General features: G+C 45.2%; 1 protein-coding gene across 5 annotated transcripts in view; it reads left to right on the plus strand.

Moving 5' to 3' along the window:
- The window catches only part of hace1 (HECT domain and ankyrin repeat containing E3 ubiquitin protein ligase 1), a 70390-nt gene extending 51934 nt beyond the window's left edge, over positions 1–18456 (plus strand). For 3 of the 5 annotated variants that reach the window (XM_003226939.3, XM_062980324.1, XM_016997128.2), the window contains 2 exons: positions 16613–16726; positions 17283–18456. In XM_003226939.3, coding sequence (XP_003226987.1) covers positions 16613–16726; positions 17283–17385 — 217 coding nt within the window. In that variant the 3' untranslated portion in view covers positions 17386–18456. Of the gene's footprint in view, positions 1–10126; positions 10485–16612; positions 16727–16774; positions 16898–17282 lie in introns of those variants that run through there. The other 2 variants (XM_016997129.2, XM_062980319.1) reach the window with 2 other exon arrangements.
- Positions 18457–21671: the final 3215 nt, after the last annotated feature.

The raw sequence follows: 21671 nt of genomic DNA on the forward strand, positions 1-21671 counted from the left end.
ACTACATAGCATTACTGCGCATGGAACTACCTTTTCTGTCAAATTTGTTGTATAATATGATGTTTTGGTGCTTAATTTGTATAACAATTACCTAATTTGATGTTTAATCAGCTTTTCCTGAATCCCTTCTTATTATCCAATATATTTACTTATCCTGCCGGCCTGTTTATGTTGGATAAGTGAGAGTCTACTGTATATTGATCATCTTATATTATCTGCTTAGAACTGGATTATATGAGGCCCCTTCTTCACAGTTGTATAAAATGCACACTGAAGTGGATTATATGGCAGTGTGGAGTCAAGATAATCCAGTGCAAAGCAGATAATATAAGATTATAAATGGGTTATATAGCTGTGTGGAAGGACCTTGAGTCTACACTGCCATATAATCCAGTGCAAATTAGATAATCTGTGGAAGAAGACTAAGTGAGGCCTAAATTTGCCTGTCCCCTAACTGAAACCTGGCTGTCCCTTGGTTGCTAGGCAACGAAGTGGGCAGAGATTAGCCCTCTAAACTGGCAGCAATTGGATAAAAAAATTATTGCTCTCCCTCTAATTAGGACTTTATTTTTCTTTTCTTTTTGTTGTATCAACCTAGAGGCGTGGATGTTGGGTTGTGTTGTCAAATTTCGAGGTTGGGGGCCTGTAGTTTTGTTGTTTTGTCCACTGCCCTGATGCCATCACTCTTTTATATATATATATATATATATATATATATATATATACACACACACACACACACACACACACACACACACACACACATACATACACACACACACACACACACACATTTAAGGTGGAAAGTCAGAGTAAGAAATAGTCCATAATATATAGTCTATCGCAATTCAGAAAGAGTTTATCAATGTCCAATTTGTAATCCACAAGTGAAGCTCAATAGCTTCCTTTAAAAAATCAAAGTTTGTCCATGAAACAACAGCAGAAACAAAGCACTGCAAATCCGCTTGAAAAGTCCCGAAGTCAACGAAGCAAGATAAACAAAGCAGAGTCAATCTCGATTCAGGAACAAGGAAGTCGCGGTAACAAGGCAAGGTCTACTCGGGAGTCGCGGCTCGGCTCTCCTGAAACTGGAAACTCGGCACGGATTTAGAACACTAGGCAAGAAGCAGGAAACTGGAACCTCTTCTGAGGAAAGGCAAAGTTGACACCGCAATCAGCATAGAGTGAGGAGTACTTTTAACAATCTCAAGTCTGCAAGAATTAGGGAGTGCAGGATCCACAAAGTTCTCATGGGAAATTTAATAATTATCCAATTTGAGAGCGAGTCTTTGACTTCTTCTCACCCCTTGTTTCTTGCTTCTATCTTTTGTAACAAAATCTCTCCGATTAAAAGTTCCATTCTCCCCCACGTCTGTACCATCTGGTACGGGTAACACTGGAGAGACTTTGGAATGTTCGTCAATTAGTGGATCCTGTAATATTACAATATCCGGCACTTGCAAGGCCATGGGGCCTGGAACTGAAGCAGGAATGCCTTCGAAATCCATTGCCTCATCTGTTTCCAACTCTAACTCTCGGTGAAACCTGGGTCATGATGGCTGAGCCACAACAAGACCCAACCTGTATACATGTTAGGGATTCCTCTTCTTTAGAAGAGGAAGGGGACCAGGAAAGTGTTCATGAGTCAGAGGGGCAGTCGGAATCTGAGGAGGAGATTTTGCAAGTACCCACATTTCAGGAAAAGTGAAAGGAAACACAGCAGAGATGTTGTTCAGCTAGAATAGCTGCCAAAAATGCAGCCGAGTAATTAGAAACCACCCTAGCAGCTATAAATCAGAAGCAGGTGTAATCAGCTTTTGCTGGTAACAAACTGACTTTAATCCCTAAGCTTTCGTTCTCCTTGTGCCTGCTTCAAGTCTGCATCTGGGAAACTGCTCCTTATTGCTGTTTCTTTGTCTGAAGAAAGACAGCTGCTTGATTTGGGAATTTATCAGAGACTTAAGAACTGTGTTTGCCCTAAGACTTCCTTGCTTTCTTTTGCATTACACCACTAAGTGTGCTGTTCTTTATGTTTTGCTGAAGTAAAGCAATTTTCATTTACTTACCACATTGTTTAAAGGCTGTTCTTGAAAGACAAAACAGGACAATACACTTAATAAAGAGCAGCCCATGATATCTCTATCAGATATGAATGGAATTAAAACTCACTGACATTTTATGAATATTATAAACTGCCGCCCCCTTGAACTGGCAGATTTAGAGTTGTCTGTGGAGATATTTTACTACTTTCTTTTTATGTTTCATTTAAAATTGTGCTTTGTAAGTCCCATTTGCTTATTGCCATTAATGTATCAAATGTTTTGCTTCATATTTGTCAAGTTTGACTTTCCATAACCCTGTTAAATTGCTCTCTAAAAGCCATGTATGTATATATTTAATGAGGAATTGTGTTCAAATATAGTATTAGCTGTTTGGCTGTGTTTTTTTTTCTTCAGAATCTGGATTATACATTTCTTCTAAAACCTGAGTAAATGTTTAGTGCCACTCGAGTGAAAATCATATATATGTCACAATAATTTTATTGATCTAGAAAAACAAATAATGATGGCAGGTATTATTTCTCAGGCATCCTCTAAGAGTATTTTGTGTTTCTCCTCCTTTTAATTCTGATATTATCATGTGTAATGAGAATTTATTTTCTTGTATTTCCATGATGGATGAAGTAGAAGCTTTGTTTTTAATGTGTGAATTTGTCATGGATTTCTTTACCATAAATATCAGGAGAAGACAACTTGTGGCCATTTCTTTTAAAACTTTTCTTTTATGAGTATAATTTTTATTTATATTAATCAGAACCATTTTCTCTTCTGAAGGAGTGTTAAGGGGGGGGGGCTCTAAGCCAGTTGTGGCTGGGGGTACAGCCACCACTTCTTTTAAGATCCACCAATATCTTATATTTGTTAGATTTTAGTTTTGAAAGATAAATGAGAAGCAGTTCCATTAAGATCACCACCTCTTTCTGTCACATGCACACACAGTGGGGACCTTCTCAAAGCTTGGCTGTCTTCCTTTTCGGGCTAAGAGGAGGCTGTCAAAAACTCAGATCTGGTCACACCCAGACTTGCAAAATGTCATTACAGGTTGAGCATCTCTTCTTCAGAAAGCTGAATTCCAAAATCCAAATTTGTTCACATGGGTGATAGAGATAATTACACTTTTGCTTTCTGGTCATTGACTATACACATTTTTCTTCGTGTACTCTGTGAATGCACACTAATGGAGAAGCTGCGCCTGCGCAGGTTCCGACGGAAACTCTTCCAAGCTGAAGTTCAAATTTTGGCGGTAACCACGCCCCCCTTCCCAAGGGGCATATAAGGCAGCCCCAGGCGCCCGCTCTCCAGTTCCTTTTTTTCCGCCGCAAGGTTCACTTCGGACTCTTCGCATGTCTACTACTCGTTTCAAGCGTTGCACGCAGTGTGCTGCTAAAATTCCTGACTCGGACGGCCACGCCAAGTGCCTCTTCTGTCTTGGCGAGGCTCATGTGGTCAGTACCTGCCGTTTTTGCCTAGCTCTCACGGCTCAGGCCAGAAAGAACAGAGCCGCTAGGCTTAGAGCGGCGCTCTACGAAAAATCTCTCGCGCCAGAACCGACTCCGTCGACGTCGGGTACGTCGGCGTCCTCAGCTTTGAGAGCTATGTCGGCACCACCAACTAAGCCTCCGGCAGCCAAGGCTTCCTCGGTCTCGTCCAGAGCGTCCAAGACCTCCAGGGCCGCTAAACCGGTCAAACCACCGTGTACTGTGACGACGGCGACCGTGTCGACCCGCTCCGGAAAGGTGGGACCTTCCTCGACGTCGAGCTCTCTGGCTTCGGTGACCTCGATCCGCTCTCGTATCGGTTCCCCTCCGTCCTCCTCTGCTATCAAAATAGCCTTTAAAAGGGCTCACGAGGAGTCTCGTCGAGCGCAATCCGACTCAGCTGTGGTTCCTCCCACACCTGGCAAGTCCTTGAGGGTTGCATCCAAGCAACCGCCGGCGAAGAAACGGCTAACTCAGCGCTCCTCCTCCTCGGCCTCCTCAAAGAAAGACCCGCCATCTTCCTCGACAACTTCCTCGAGAAGGTCTTCTCCTATTGTACCAGCCCAGAGGCCTAGAGATGTTTCTCAGTCTCCATTGCACCCCCTGTCTGATGGGGAGCTGCAGGACTCACCCCACCACTCTACCCAAACGGTGGTCAGGGTGCCGGTGCCGGAGCCCCTTGCGCCGCCTCGCTCGTCGCGCCAACAGCTCTTCCCTCCCACCTCGACACCGGAGCGTGGCAGACAAACGGCTCGCCTGGCTCGGGCAGCCCAGGCCTCAGCCTCTAAGGACCTTCGGCCTCCGGCCCTCTCTTCCCGCGAGGCCTTGCCTCCTCCCGAGACTGTGCTGTCTTCTCCCCCTCAGTCCCCCCAAGGGGCTGAGGAGGAAGATGCTGATGTCGACCGCCCAGACTCTGTCCTCTCGGCCTCGGTGGTCTCTCTCGGTCTCGACCTCTCTCCTCCCCACGACGCGTATGAGGCGGACCCGCCTTCTCCTACTGACAATGTTCGCGCTTTCGCTGAGCAAATGGTCAGGATGGCCGACGCCCTGGGTTTGGAGATCAAGCAAACCTCCAAAGCAGTGTCTGACCCAGTCTTCAAAAGGGTGCAGGCCCAAGCTCCGCCGGCCACGCTTCTCCCCTTTCTGCCTTATCTGTTGGACGTTATCCAGGCCTCCTGGAAAAACCCTTCCTCCATTCCTCCGACCTCGAAGAGGATCGAGACTTGGTACCGTACCGACGATGATACCCTGGAGTGGCTCAAACACCATCCCGACCCTAACTCCCTGGTCGTTAAGGCCTCTCAATCCTCAGGTCGTCAGTCGAATACTCCGGCCGACAGAGAGGGGAAGCGCTTCGACGCCGTGGGTCGAAAACTTTATTCCGGAGCCCTTTTGCTTTGCCGCATGGCGAATTATGGAGCCTGCATGGGTGCCTACCAACAAATTATCTGGGAGAAGGCGCAGCCCTTCTTCGCTAAGATGTCGGACGAAGACCGCTCCGTCCTCACTACCCTCCAACAGGAGGCAGACTCGCTCGCTCACCACCAAATACAAATGGCGAAGCATACAGGTGATACTGCGGGTAAAATGATTGCCCACGCGATTTCCATTCGCCGCCACGCCTGGCTGAGGTCTTCGGGTCTCTCCTCATCTTCCAGACAGGTCATTGAGGACCTTCCCTTTGACGCGCTCGGACTGTTTCACGCCGGTACCGATGACAAACTCAAGTCTAATCATGACTTTAAAATTCTTGCGTCTAAATGTGGCGACCAACCTCAACCTCAGCGCACTCGCTGGTTCCCGCACCGTTCCCGCCGTTTCCCGCCGCAATCTTTCAGACACCATTCTTTCAGGCGGCCTTCGGGCTCGAACAATCAAGCCCATCACCAACCTCGCCGGGGACCTCATCCGCAAAAGCAACGCGGTCGATCCACCCCTGCTCCTCCGCAGCCTAATCGGCGTACCTGACGCCAACCCCTGCCAAAGCTCCTCGCCCGCTACCGTTGTAGAGCCCACGCTGCCTCGTCCCTTCGGTATCTTTGCAGACCGACTAGCCCCTTTCTACAATCAATGGGACTCTATTACTTCAGATGCATGGGTTCTCCGCATTGTCCAAGACGGCTACGCCTTAGAGTTCATGGACCTCCCTCCTACAGGTCACGTTCTCCACTCAAACCCTTCCCCAGAGATACTGGCCGAAGTCGAAGCGCTACTGGCCAAAGGCGCTATCCGTCCCTCCCCTCCCGAACTGGACCCTTTAAGTTTCTTCTCCAGATACTTTACAGTCCCGAAAAGAGGAGGCGGGCTACGCCCGATTCTGGACTTAAGGGCACTCAATATATTCATCCGCCCCTCCAAATTCAGGATGGTCTCTATTGCCTCTATCCTCCCGATGCTGCAGCGGGGAGACTACTTTGCCTCCATAGACTTACGAGACGCCTACTTCCACGTGGCAATACGAGAGGCGCACAGACGGTTCCTATGCTTCAAAGTTCTCGACCAAACCTACCAGTTTACCGTTTTGCCCTTCGGTCTCGTCACGGCCCCGAGGGTCTTCACCAAGGTTGTCGCCGCCGTAGCGGCCCACCTCAGGCTACATGGCATCACGGTCTTTCCTTATCTGGACGACTGGCTTCTCGTCGGGCCCGACCCGGTTCTTCTCCAAAATCACGTCTCTTTCACGCTGCGTCTTCTAAAATCTCTCGGCCTCCAACTCAATTCCGAGAAGTCAAATCTCTCCCCGTCAACCCGAATCCGGTTCATCGGGGCCCTCTTCGACTCCGTCGCAGAGACTGTGTCACTTCCGTTCGACAGATTCCTGGCTCTCCGCCACCATATCGCCCTTTGTCGATCTGCCCGGAGGGTCAGAGCCCGTGTCATTCAGGTCCTTCTAGGCCACATGGCCTCCACGGTTCTCACGACCCCGTTTGCCAGGCTGCGCCTTCGGACCCTGCAAAGGTGGTTTATAGACACTTTCAAACCGTTCCACCACCACAACTCCAGATACCTGTCGGTACCGTCGTCCGTCCGCCAGTCTCTCTCATGGTGGATGTCTCACCAAAACGTGTGCAAGGGCCTTCCTTTCCATCCAGCCCCGCCATCGCTAACCATAACCACAGACTCCTCCACCTACGCTTGGGGAGCCCACATGAACGGTCTAACGGTTCAAAATCTTTGGTCCCCGTCAGAGAGGGCCAACCACATAAACTTCCTCGAACTTCTCGCCATTCTCAAAGCCCTAAAAGCATTCTCCCCCCTCATCCGCCACAAGTCCATCCTCATTCAATCGGACAATCTAGTAGCAGTATTCTACATCAACAAACAGGGTGGTACGGGTTCGAGGAAACTGATGCTCCTCTCCTCTCGTCTCTGGATTTGGTGCATAGCCCACGGCGTACAGATCTCTGCAATCCACCTACCGGGCGCCCAAAACGGCTTAGCGGATGCCCTCAGCAGGATGACTTCTTCCTCTCACGAATGGAAGCTCAATCCCGAGGTCCTCGACGGTCTGTTCCGCCTCTGGGGGCGCCCTACTCTGGATCTCTTCGCGTCTCCCCACAACGCTCAGCTACCCCGCTACGGAGCGAGGCTCCCCCCGAACTCTTTCCCCGGCTGCCTAGGGGATGCCTTTCTTCTGGACTGGTCGGCGGAGATGCTTTATCTTTTTCCACCGATTCCCCTCATACCGAAAGTTCTCGAAAAACTTCTCTCGATCTCGGTCACGGCGATTCTCATAGCTCCGGCCTGGCCCCGCCAACCGTGGTATCCAGCCCTTCTTCGCCTCTCCAGAGGATCGTTTCACCCTCTGCCTCTCTCGCCGCACCTTCTCTCACGGGAGGACGGCAAAATTCTTCACCCGGACCTTTCTTCCCTTCATCTCACTGCATGGAGGATTCTTACCTAGCCTCTCTTCCGCAGAATCTGCAAGACGTCCTGCGGGCAGCCCATAAGCCGTCTACTACCAAGGCTTATTCCTACAAACTCTCTCGCTTTCATGCCTTCCTTCGATCCCGTAACGTCGACACCTTCCCGACCTCGGTATCGGTGGTCCTCGACTTCCTCATGACTCTCGTCGAGAAGAAACTTTCTCTTGCCTCTATAAAAGCTTATCTCGCAGCTCTTTCCTGGTCTTTTCAGCGCCACGGCCAGCCATCTCTTTTTTCTCACCACCTGATCAAAACCTTTCTCCGGGGCTACAATAACATCTGCCCGCCGTCGCTACCACCTACGCCGGGCTGGAGCCTCGAACTTGTACTTTCTCAACTGTCGTCTGCTCCCTTCGAACCGCTTGCCTCGACCGATCTACGCCTGCTCTCCTGGAAGTTGGCCTTTCTGGTGGCGATCACGTCGGCACGACGGCCATCCGAGCTCGCTGCCCTCAGAGTCGACGAGCCTTATCTTCGTTTCCACCATGACCGCGCTGTTCTTCGCCCGGACATTACCTTTCTTCCTAAGGTGGTGTCAGCCTTCCACCTCAACCAGGACATTGTCTTACCAGCTTTTTTCTCTAACCCCTCCTCTCCTCTCGAGCAAAAACTGCACCTTCTCGACGTTCGGAGAGCACTTCTTTTCTACAGGGACCGTACTAAGGACATTCGTAAGTCACAAAGACTCTTTGTCGCCTATGCCCAGGACAAGTTGGGTAATCCCATCTCTTCCCAAAGACTGTCCCACTGGATCGCTCAGGCCATTGAGTTGGCCTATGAACTAGCCAAGCGACCTCCCCCTCCTTCCATCCGCCCGAGGTCGACTAGGGGCCTCTCGGCGTCGACCGCCTTCCTTAGGGGTATTCCGCTTGACTCCATATGTAAAGCGGCTATCTGGTCAAACCCTCTCACGTTTGTCTCTCACTACAGGCTGGACAGTAAGGCCCTTAAAGACTCGGCCTTTGCAAGATCAGTACTCTCATCTTGCCTCTCCTGACTCTCAGACGTTTTTTCTCTTCATATTCACCCACAGGTGACTCTCTATACCTCTCCTTCAAGTTGGACGGGGTTTTTTTCCCCATACCTGCCTCTAGGGATATGTTTTTTTCCCATGATTGTATTGAGCAGTTGCTCTGTTGCTTTGTACCGCCTCGTTGGCCCTGGCGGATATGCCAAAGACCAAGATGTGTTTGTCCCTCTCCCCCTGGGAGAGCGTTTATATGCACTACGCAATTGTGTATTTTTCTCTATCATGTTTATTGAAAAATTCCTTCCATGTTATGTTCTTCTTCTATGATGCTCATGTTGCATTGCACTGGTCCTTTCGGACAATTTATTGCACTGGTCCCTTGGGACGGTTATTTTTTCTATGTCCTAATAAACATGTGTTTGGACATTCACTGATTGTCGAGTTTGCCTTGTCCCACCATCCGGGACCTTAGCGTGTTAGTCTCCATTAGTGTGCATTCACAGAGTACACGAAGAAAAAGGACAGGTTGCTCACCTGTAACCATGTTTCTTCGAGTGTACTCTGTGAATTCACACAAACCCGCCCTTCCTTCCCCTCTGGCAAACCTCTCCCTTTCTCGTTGCCTTGGCGGCGTAGGAACTGGAGAGCGGGCGCCTGGGGCTGCCTTATATGCCCCTTGGGAAGGGGGGCGTGGTTACCACCAAAATTTGAACTTCAGCTTGGAAGAGTTTCCGTCGGAACCTGCGCAGGCGCAGCTTCTCCATTAGTGTGAATTCACAGAGTACACTCGAAGAAACATGGTTACAGGTGAGCAACCTGTCCATATTAATAATACCGTGCATAATAATACCTTCAGACCTCATGTAAAAAGTATATATGAACAAAATATTTAAATTTTGTGTTTAAAGCTGAGCCTTATCTTTAAGATATCACATCATAGATGTGCAAATATTCAGAAATCCAAAAAACTTCTGATCCAAAGATTTCAGATAAGGGTTACTCAACCTGTATCTCTGCTGGGCTAAAAGAGAACTGCCTTCTCTCTGTATGGGCAGGGACATTTGAAATAGCCAGTGAGCCAAGGATACTGATACTTCTCAAGAAAAAAACCTTGAAACTATTATTGGTCACCTCGAGTATAAAGCATGATTTGGTTGCCTGTTTGGTTATCTGTTTCTTTAAAACTTTTTTTCTCTTTTCCACTATGACATCTTGAAATTTATATACAAACACATAGCTTTACTATTTAACTATGAAATTAATTTTACAAAACACCTTTATTACTACTGAGGAGAAAAAAACTGATTTTCTTGCAAGGCCAGATGGTATAGTTTATGTTTTGGTTCCCTCAGGCCCCCCTTTACTTGCAATCCATGTACTAAACACAAGAAGAATCTAATGATGGTGTGTACAACTATGAAAACATTTACTAGGCTGTTTGCGTGCAATTTCAAATGCGTTAGAGATGTTGCAGAGCTTTGTCTAATGTGTATATATTCTTATATCTGGACAATTTAAACAGTTCTATAATATGTAGAAGAGAATGTTGGAAAAATGGAAGAATTGGATTGTCATAAAGTGAGGGAAGATGGGATTTTAAAAGCAATCCAATACAGTTTCAGTTATTTTTTATGCTATTTGAATATGTTTTTCATACACTTTGAAACTCTTTCCTATCTATTTTGTTTTAAGCTGCCCCGAGTCCCTTTGGGAGAAGGGCGAGATACAAATAAAATATCATCATCATCATCATCGTCATCATTATTGCACAGAGGACACTTCTCATTGGCAGAGAAGGCTAAAGACATTGTAAAATGACAACTCCTAGGATTCCGTAACATTAGCCATGGCAGTTAAAGTGGTGTCAAATTGCATTAATTCCATAATGTAGATGCACCCTAAGTCCTGGAATAAAATGTGTCATCTTACCTGACTTTGCGGGATCAGTTTTAGTTGATGCAGCCAAATTTTCACTTTCTCTTGTCCTTTTTATTCTCTCTACACTTCAATATTTACAAAAATAAATAAATAAAAGGAGAAAAATACTTGATTGTGAGATTGCAGGTAGTGATCTGTAAATGCCATCTTATTTATTTATTTATTTATTTATTACAATATTTATAGCCCACCCTTCTCACCCAACAGGGGACTCAGGGTGACTTACAATAAAACACATATATAAAAATTGTCCAATGCACTATAAAACAGTTAAAAATTATTAACTTACATCGGACATTCATAAAACACATTCTAAAATACAGATGGGTGTGTTCAGTTTTAAAGGACTGACGATTGAGTTCCAGAATACATAATAATAATTAGCACTGCTAATTGTTATTCGAAAGCCTGGCCCCACAACCAAGTTTTAACCTTCCTACGGAAGGATAAGAGGGAGGGAGCCTGCCTGACTTCACTGGGGAGGGCGTTCCATAGGCGGGGAGCCACTACTCAAAAAGCCCTGTCTCGTCCCCGCCAGCTACACCTGTGAGGCTGACGGGACTGCGAGCAGGGCCTCATCTGATGATCTTAAGCTTCGAGGTGGGTTGTAGTGGGAGACACATTCGGACAGATAAGTTGGGCCGGAACCATTTAGAGCTTTATAGACTAAAGCCAGCACCTTGAATTGTGCTCGGTAGCTAATCGGCAGCCAGTGGAGCTGGCATAACAGAGGAGTGGTATGCTCCCTGTACGCCGCTCCAGTTATTAACCTGGCAGCCTCCCGTTGGACTAATTGAAGCCAGAAGCTTCAAAGGCAGCCCCACGTAGACAACAGTCTTCAAAGGCAGCCCCACGTAGAGTGCGTTGCAGTAGTCTAAACGGGATGTAACGAGAGCGTGGACCACCATGGCCAAGTCCGGCTTCCCAAGGTACGGTTGCAGCTGGCGCACAAGTTTTAACTGTGCGAAGGTTCCCCTAGCCACTGCTGAGACCTGGGGCTCCAGGTTCAACGATGAGTCTAGGATCACCCCCAGACTGCGCACCTGTGCCTTCAGGGGGAGTGTGACCCCATCCAGCACAGGCTGTAACCCTATGCCCTGTTCGGTCTTCTGACTGACCAGGAGGACCTCTGTCTTGTCTGGATTCAATTTCAATTTGTTGGCCCTCATCCAGTCCGACACAGCGGCCAAGCCTCCTTAGTGACAGGTGGGAAGGAGTGACAGAGCTGGACATCATCTGCGTACAAATGACACCAGACCCCGAAACTCCTGATGATCTCTCCCAGCGGCTTCATGTAGATGTTACATACAGAGCCCTGCGGGGCTCCATAAGTCAATGGTTGTGGGGCCGAGCAGGCATCCCCCAATGACACTATCTGGGACCGACCCTCCAGGAATGAGTGGAGCCACTGCAGAACAGTACCTCCAAGTCCCATTCCTGCGAGGCGTCCCAGAAGGATACCGTGATTGATGGTATCAAAGGCCGCTGAGAGGTCCAACAGAATCAGCAGGGGAACACTCCCCCTGTCCAGTTCCCGGCAAAGATCATCGACCAAGGCTGTCTCGATACCATGCCCCAGCTTGAAGCCAGGCTGTGCCGGATCCAGAAAATTAGTGTCATCCAAGAATCCCTGGAGCTGCAAAGAAACCACATGTTCCAAGACCTTGCCCATATAGGGGAGATTGGAGATAGGCCGAAAGTTTCCAAATTGAGTGGGATCCAGTGATGGCTTTTTCAACAGCGGCTTGATCACAGCCATTTTTAGGCTCGCTGAAAACTTGCCCTCCCGAAGGGAGGCATTCACCACCACCTTCACCCACTCAGCCAAACCCCCTTTGGCTTCTCTCACCAACCAGGATGGGCAGGGGTCCAGGATGCAAGTGGTCGGTCTCGCCTCTCCAAGGATCTTGTCCACATCCTTGAGCTCAACCAATTGAAATGAATCCAACAAAACGGGACAAGCAGGTGCACTTGATACATCCTCAGAGACTGCCTTTAATATGGTGTCAAAGTCGGAACGGATCAGAGCGACTTTGTCTGCAAAGAACCGAGCAAATGCTTCACAGCGGGCTGCTGAGTTATCAGGGCTCCCACCTTGATTGGTGGGAGTTAACAACCCTCTGATGACACGGAACAGCGCTGCCGGACGGTTCTGTGCGGACGCAATGTTGGCCACAAGGTGGACTCTCCTTGCGGCTTTGATTGCCATGGCATATGCCCTAAGATTGGAGCCTAGCCGTGTTCGGTCTGACCCGTTATACTCTGATCGCCACATGCACTCTAATTCCCTCTTCTTTCGCTTCATCGCTGCCAGCTCCTTGGTAAACCAAGGAGCTGGTTTAGCTCGGTTACTTGAGAGGGGACGCTCCGAAGCGATCATGTCTATTGCCCTAGTCATCTCTCAATTCCAGAGAGAGACCAGAGCATCAACAGGATCACTTGCTGAGGAGGCGGGAAATTCCCCAAGAGCAGTCAGGAATCCTGGATCCGTAAGTCTCCTGGGGTGGACCACTTTAATAGGTCCACCACCCCTGCAGGGGTTGGGGGGCATGGTAAGTCTAAACCTGATCAGGTGATGGTCGGTCCATGGCAACGGAGCGATGGTAAGCTCCTCCACACCGCCACCTTCCATCCCTGACAGAAGACCAAGTCTAGTGTGTGTCCCGCACTGTGGGTAGGGCCTGTTACTAATTGGGACAGCTCCATGGTTGCCATGGTGGCCATGAAGTCCTGAGCCGCACCTGAGAGACTGGTCTCGCCATGGACATTGAAGTCCCCCAGCACTATGAGCCACCGGGACTCCAACACCAGGCCTGAGACCACCTCAGTAGCTTGGGCAGGGAGACTGTAGTGCAGCGGGGTGGTCGGTACACTAACAGAATCCCTAATCTCTCCCACCCTCAGGTGGACACATTCAAACATGGTCAACTGCGGGACGGGGCTCTTAGTCAGGGGGATGGAATCCTTATAGACCACCGTGACCCCACCTCCCCTCCCTCCAGATCTCGCTGGTGCTGTACGGAATAACCCAGCAGGCAGAGCTGGGTGAGATTAACTCCTCCCATCTCGTCCAGCCAGGTCTCCGTAATACATGCCAGGTCTACATGCTCATCCAAGATGAGATCTTGGATGAAAGATGTCTTCCCGTTCACTGACCTGGCATTAAACAGCATCACCTTTAACCTGGAGGGACCGCCATCCTGACTACCTAGATTAGCTATGTCAGGAGACCGTTTTGGAACTATTAATGTCCTACCAAAAACCCTAGGCCAAATTAAACGATTTGGTCCCCCTCCCAGACACCACCTCTATAGGGGCTCCCCACCCATCAGAACACCCTCCATGCCTATCACGTTGTCATCTCCCTTTCTCTTCCCCTGGTCCAAACGATGTTATTTGGTTTACTAGCTTTCTGTTATAGATTGGCATCCTTTCACACCCATTCCCTTCCCCCACCCTGCATTCCCCATAACCCTCCAGTCTTCCTCACCCCCCTCCAACAATACAAAGTGCAAATGCAGTTGCATGAGCAGCATAGGTATAGGAGTCTGAGCTAACTAAAGTGCAAGCAGGCAAAATCTTGCAAAAGAAACGTCAAGCAGAAGACAATTTAAATGAACCACCACCTGCTACGCCCATAGCTTAGCAGGTCACAGAGTGAAAGACAACTAAAAATAAAGCAGATCTATTGAATAATAATAAGAATAACAACAACAACAACAAACAACAACTTACATTTTATACTCCACCTCCATCTTCCCGCAGGGACTCGGGGCGGCTGACATGGGGATAAAAGCAGAATAAAATACAATCAGAACAAACATAGTCAGCGGTAAAAATTTAAACTGATTAAAAACCCTATAGAAACAATAACGTTGTGGTTGAATAGAACAGCCATAAGGAGCAAAATAGCGATTTAAAATAATAAAAGTCTGGGCTAAAGGTGTGTGGAGTGCATAACTAGGAGTCTGAGGAGATAGATAATAAAGTGCTGCATTATAACTGGGAAAAGGGAAAAATTCAGAGGTGGGGAAACAAGAAGAATTAATACCAACTATGGGCAGAAAGCAGTACATCGGCACAATGATTGTCAATACTGAGGAGATGGTTCTTATAATCAATTATTGAAGACATACTAGAAGAGCCAGGTTTTTTAATCTTTCTTAAAGGCTGTCAGGGTGGGTGCTTGCCTGATCTCCCTGGGAAGGGAGTTCCAGAGCTGAGGGGCCACCACGGAGAAGGCCCTCTCCCTTGTCCCCACAAGCCGCACTTGCGATGGAGGTTGGAGAGATAGGAGGGCCTTCCCAGAGGATCGAAGAAATTGCACGGGTTCATAGGGGGAAATGTGATCACGAAGGTAGGCGGGCCCCAAACCATTCAGGGCTTTATAGGTGATAACCTGCAGCTTGAATTGGAACTGGAAAATGATCGGCAACCAATGGAGTTCTTTGAACAGGACGGTTGACGGCTCTCTGTAATTCTATTGAGAAGCAAAGCTCTGATCTGGCACCAGAAACAGTTGTAAGAAAAATATTTTTAGCAAGTGAGAGTAAGAATAATTGCCATTTTTCTTGAATCATTTGTTCTTCTTTTAAAATCAAAATCGTATGTAAACAATTGAGAATGAATAGATATGAAAAACCAACATATTTGCAACCAGTTTGGCATTCTATGTATTGCTTCACCTGTGTGGTATTTAAATGCCTCACTTTATTTCTTTTCTTCAGTAATAGCTCCATGTTGCACTCATTTTAATAGTTTCACTGGAAGCTAAAATGTGAACTTTGCCTGTGTGTAAAACTAGAAGCATTGCTTGGCTGCAGAGGCCCTTACATAGCTGTAATTTTCTGTTTGTGATTTTGTGACAGTTATACAACCTAGTAGGCTGCAGAATAGCATGTGTGTAATGGGGAAATGCTTGCAGTTTGACCTGTATGTGATGAGGGATGTTTAGGGTTGCCAATAAAAGTAGCAGTCTTGTTATGGAGCAATTTGTTATGGAGTAATTTGTTATGGAGAAGTATGCCATAACCTTATCACATGGTATGTCCCAGTGCATCTCTACCCCAGTTCTAGCAATAGTGAGTAATGTGGAAGAGGCTGGGGGAACACATCTGTAATTTCGTCTGTACTAATAGCTAAAGTGGTAGCAAGATAGATTGTTGCAGCAAAAAAAGGTCTATAATATCTTTCTGTGTTGTTTTTATAGATGGTGACATTAAATTGCTGGATTCTGTAGATACAGATCAAGGGAGAAGAGGCATGAAAAGTTGTTTACAATATAGCATCACCACATCTAGCTTTGTTCTTAGTTGCCTTGATCTAGATACTGTAAATCACATGAAAACAGGTTCCAGTCAGCAGATTTTAGTTAGTCCTTCATAGCAAAGTGAGATGTAGAAGGGCTGATATGAGATGTTGGCTATGCATTTTCCCTTCTGTTCTGTGCAAAGTTAAATTTAATAATTGTCTGCCCTTGGAAAAAAAGTCTATATTGCTTAATATGAATCTTGCAGAAAAGGAAATCATGGTGAAGATGATGGCAATTGAAGCACCCCTCTAGGTCATAAGTAATTTACATTCCTATTATTATTCATTTTTCCCCACAGTTCTGAATGGTGGTAGAATGTTTTCCCTTTCAGAATTGAAGACCAAGAAGGCAACTTACTGCCTTTGTGGCTGGAACTGAGCCTGAAATTCAACATTAATGAAGTTCAGTTGCTTTACAGAATAATAATTTAAATAATTACACACTAAAAAGAAGTATCAGGATATACTTATACTTATGCATCATTTAAAGTCCAATTGTTTAAGAAAATGGGAGATGGTTGGACAGGATTGTCTCTTCCAACTATTATTTTATTGTGTCTTTTCTATAGTAGTGATAAGTGTGTATATAATGTGTGATTGTGTACATACAACTTTAAAATTCCTACCTCTGTGTTCCATGTAAATGTATGTGTGTTTCACTTTTTTTAAAAACTGTTAAATATGATAAAAAGAATAATGAAAATACTGTGTAGAGGCAGATCACAAAAATATAGTAAAACACGATGTAAAACCAAACATAAAAGCAGTAGTCACAGCTACCATTCTGTTACAGATTAATTTTTCACAAAAAAGATTGAAACATGCTGATGAAATATCTGTTAATCATTGGGTTTGACCATGTATGATAATAGTTTCCTTTTAGACATTTGTAATCTCCCTAATTAACATCTTATCTGTAAATGTTTTCAGTTCCAGGGTGCCGCATGGTGGCTTTGCCCATATAATGGGTGGTAGTGGACTGCAAAATTTTACAATTGCTGCTGTGCCATATATACCAAATCTTCTGCCTTCATCCAGCACATGGTAAATAACTTTGGTTGTGTGTTTAACATTTTATTGTTTTGTTCTTAGGGGAAGAAGAAAGGAGAGATCCTCTAGAGGAGAGGCATGCCTTTGCATAGCTTCATCAAGGAAATTCCCTTGGCCAGTATAATTAGCCAATGTAGAGCAAGTTGTTGTACTCACAGACTATAGGTATTTCAATTATTTTCCACAGTATTGAAAAAATAAATTGTAAGTACTGCAGTATAATTCTTATGGGCAGCGATGTAGCATCACTAAAGGACACTTGATGTTAAATTACTATATTGCTTTTTACTTTAAGCCGAAAGGAATGTGTTTTTCTAGAGAACATCTGAATACTAAAGGAGACTGCAATGCAGCAATGTGTTTCTTTCTCCCAGTGTATTTCATTTCAAAGAGTTCGGGCTCTGAATGCAGATTTGAGAGTATGGTATCACATTAATCAACTCACATGAAATAAACGTTTGTACCCAGGTGTGTGTGTGTGTGTGTGTGTGTGTATGTGTGTGTGTGTGTGTGTGTATAAAATAAAGCTTTCAATTTCCATCCCATTTAGTATCAACATGCTGAAACTGCCTGAGTATCCAAACAAAGAGATCCTGAAGAACCGGCTTCTTGTGGCATTACACTGTGGCAGCTATGGCTATACAATGGCATAGTGAAGAGAGACCATATTTCTGGTAACTGATGTGAAATTCAGAGTGGCAGAAATAATTGAGAAGTGTGTCAATAGAAGGATGGTGATGGCTGGAAAACAGCCTTGGTTTTGCAATCCTGATGTCCACAATTTGCAAATGACCTCGCATTTCCTCTTCCTGTATGTCACCCTGAGTCAGAGACTGTTCCTTTGAACAAATTAAAAGTACATTGTTCCTGTTTCATGGTATAAATTAAAAGTACATTGCTGTAAAATGATGATTCTCTATTGAATATGGCATGCATTTCTCTCTCCAGTTAGAGTTGTTTCCCTTCCACCTGGAATATGACTCATTCTTATTCTAACAAAGTGCAAATTTGTGCTTGCCTTTCCACACAGAGGCCATTTACTATTAATAAACATTACAATTCAAGACACTGGATCATATCAAGGTTTTTCAGTACATGACCACAAGGAACTTTGAACGCTGTCTCTAAGTTGCTACATTCTTTGATTTATTTGTATGGGATTTGCATGTTCTATGGTCAGGCTTATAGCCATAGTTAGACTATTAATTAACCTCTATCAATTAACCCAGTTGCCTCTGCTGAAGAAATGAGGCAAGTGGGGAGCTGGTGTGAGGCTGCAGCCATGTATCTTCTTGCATGCAAAAGGTGCTGCATATTTCCTTATTTTTCTTTCCAGAGAACATTGTACAGACAGTTCTAAATAAGTATACAAAATGCCATATGTGATGTATCCCTCCCCTCATTTTAACCTTAACTGGAAAAAGTTACAAATAATTTTTTAAAGGATTTATAGTATTTTAATACCTACCTAAACATTTTAAAAAGTTTATTCCTTAGTTGGTTACAGAGTACATTTTTTTTTGAGGAGGGGGAAATAAGATAATTTATACTATACATTCCAAATGTGCGCCATATTCAAACCACTGAAGTATTTATGACTTCACATTCCTCAAAGCGTGTATATATTTTAAAGGAATAAATCCTTTTATTTGGGATATATACTTTCTCATGCCTGAGCTGTATAAAAAGTATGCATTAAAATTCAATATTTTATTGTAACTTAAGTATTGACTAGATGTGTTTTCTATGTTTGTTCTTATGTTTTATCAACATACAAGAGAGAACGGGGTTTTGATAGGATCACCTGCCAAGGCAGCATGAAGTATCTAAACCTGACCATGTAATCATTAGACACAGTAGACAAGATGGAACTGTCTTCCTGGATCCACCTCTTTGCTCTGGCCCCCATTTGCAAATTGGTGATGGGGGGAGGGGCCTTCAACTAATGGCACAGTAGACAAGATGGAACTGTTTTCCTAGCTCCCCCCCCCCCCTTTGCTGTATCATCCCCACTCCCTGTACAGAGTACAAGGTCTGAGTGTGTTCCAACAGCATGCATAGGGCCAGATACCGTTTAGGACAGATCAATGGTTGTTGTGGAGGATAGAAAGTCCCCATCAACTCCCAACAGGGTAGTCTCAGCATGGAGGTTGAAGTCCCCCAGGATCACAAGCTGCAGATGCTACAACACCATTTCCAAGACTATGCTACCTCGCTCAGAAAAGGAGACATTTGAGCAGTGTGGTGGGGGTACGCCAAGAGAATTTCTAAATTGTCCCAGCCATTTTAAAATAAACCCATCATATTGAGGTATATGATGGCTGGTCAGGAGGATATTATCCCAATAGTCCATTGCAACTCCACTTTCTCAATGCCCTGGTTTCACTTCTTTCTGCTTAGAGAGGCCTTTTGGACAAAGCTGGCAGAGATTAGCTCCCTAGTCTCATCCAAACATTTCCCTGACTTTTTGTATAAATTGTAGACCACTTTGTAGGATTTATCATCTCACAATTTATACTTTCTGTGGCTCGAGGCGGGATAAAACATTAAAACAAGAGATAACCCACTATTAAAAGACAACATACAACAAGATACACAATACAAGTTAAAATCCACTAATGAAATGCTGATTAAAATTCACATTTTCAAATTGACTGGGTAAGCCTGCCAGAAGAGATGGATTTTCAATTGTGTCTTAAATTCTGACAGCAGATTTAGCTGTTGAATCTCTTCTGGCAGGTCATTCCACAGCTGTGGAATGGTTAATGAAAAGATTCTCCGGATGACTGTTGCCAGTCAAGTTCTGGTAGACTGGAGTAGCCCCCCAAGGACTTAAGTGTGTAGGTTGGATTGTGCAAGAGGAAGCAATCCTGTAGGTAACCTAGACCCAAATCATGTAGGGCTTTAAAGACCAAAACCTGGAAGTTAATTTACCTGAAACTAATCGGGAACCAGTGGAGTGACTTTAGTATAGGGGTGATATGCTCACTCCCAGATGTTGCTGTTACCAATCTGGCTGCTGTGTTTTGAACTAACTGTGGAGTTTCCAAACTTGGTACAGAAATAGCTTGATAGATAGTGCATTGCAGAAGTCCAACCTTGAGGTTACCAGCGCATGTACTACCATTTTAATGCCCTCCAAATCTAGAAAAGGGCGCAGCTGGCGTATTAGTAGAAGCTGATAGTAAGCACTCTTGACTTTCACATCAACTTGGGCTGACATTTGGAGAGACTGATCCAGGAGCATTCCCAAGCTGTGAACATAGTCTTTTAGGGGGAGTGTAACCCCATTCAGAACTGATTGACAACCTCCATCCCTAGGTTAGGACCCTTAATGGCAGGCACCTCTGTTTTGTCTAGATTCAGTTTCAATGTGTTTTTCCTCATCCAGCCCATTACCTCCTTCAGGCATTTGTTCAGAGAACATGCTGTCCTTAGCTAGAGTTGTTTAGAAGGCATGGAGAAATGTATTTCGGTGTCAGCGTACTGATAGCACCCCAAACCATGCCCATTCTACCAGTGGTTTCATGTAAATGTTAAAAAGCATTGAGGATAGAATGGAACCTTTGGCAGCTCCTTTTTTGAGGAACAGCTATCCCCAAGCACCACCATCTGGAACCTGCCTGATAAATACGACTGGAACAACTGCAACACAGTGCCTTTGATTCCCAGCCCCTCCAGGCATTTCAGAAGGATACCATGGTCGATGGTATCAAAATCCGTAGAGCAATCTAAAAGCATCAACAGGGACACATACCCCTTGTCAGTGTTAAGATGGAGATCACCCACAAAGGCAGTGGTTCTCAACCTGTGGGTCCACAGGTTTTTTGGCTTACAACTCCCGGAAATCCCAGCCAGTTTACCAGCCGTTAGGATTTCTGGGAGTTGAGGGCCAAAACATCTGGGGTTGAGAACCATTCCACCATAGCAGTCTCAACTCCGTATCCTGTTCTGAAGTCAATTTTAAATGGATCAAGGGAATCAAGGAAGTGTGTGTCATCCGAGACATGAGCTGGAGAGCAACTGCCTTCTCTTTTTTCCCCCATATAATTTTTTTATTTATTTTTGTTGTGTGAATAAAAAAACAAAAAGAGAAGGAAAAAAAAGAAAAAAATACATAAAAAAGAAAAAATATTAACAATATTCTATATAGCCATCTAATTGAAATCATATAATAAAGTTAAAGGTTTTCCCCTGACATCAAGTCCAGTTGTGTCCGACTGGGTTATGGCGCTCATCTCCATTTCTAAGGCTAAGAGCTGGCATTGTCCGTAGGCGCCTCTAAGCTCATGTGGCCAGCATGACTTCATGGAGCACCATTACTTTCCTGTCTAAGGTACCTATTGATCTACTCACATTTGCATGTTTTTGAACTGCTAGGTTGGTTGAAGCTGGGGCTAACAGTGGGAGCCCAGTGGGAGTGGAAATAACACTTGTGAACCCATCACCTCCGACACCACTCAATGTGGATTTCATAACTTACAAGCATCTACCCTTATTTCTTATCTTAATAAATTCCCTTTGTGGCTACTTTTACTTTGTCTTCCTTTCCAGATATCCAAATGCCAGCTTCCATTTATTTACAATTTTTTCATTATTTCCTCCTCTAATACCATTAGTTAGCTTGGCCATTTGGATATACTCTGGTACTTTCTCCCTACAATCTTGAATACTTAACTTTATTTCACCCTTCCAAAGTTTTGCTATTGTTTTCATACCTTTTTCATACCTTGATTTCATTGAGAGCAACTGCCTTCTCAATCACCTTGCTCCAAAAGGATGGTTAAGTCATTAAGGTCCAGGGAATCCAGAGAGGGCTTTTTCAGCAGTGGTCTAACTAGTGCTTCTTTTAAACAGGCTGGAAAATTCTCTTCCCTAACAAATGTATTTGTTGTATTTTAAATACCTGGACAACTAGCCAAGAGGGACAGGGATCAAG

The sequence above is a fragment of the Anolis carolinensis genome, chromosome 1, assembly GCF_035594765.1.
Source record: "Anolis carolinensis isolate JA03-04 chromosome 1, rAnoCar3.1.pri, whole genome shotgun sequence".
Classification (NCBI taxonomy): domain Eukaryota; kingdom Metazoa; phylum Chordata; class Lepidosauria; order Squamata; family Dactyloidae; genus Anolis; species Anolis carolinensis.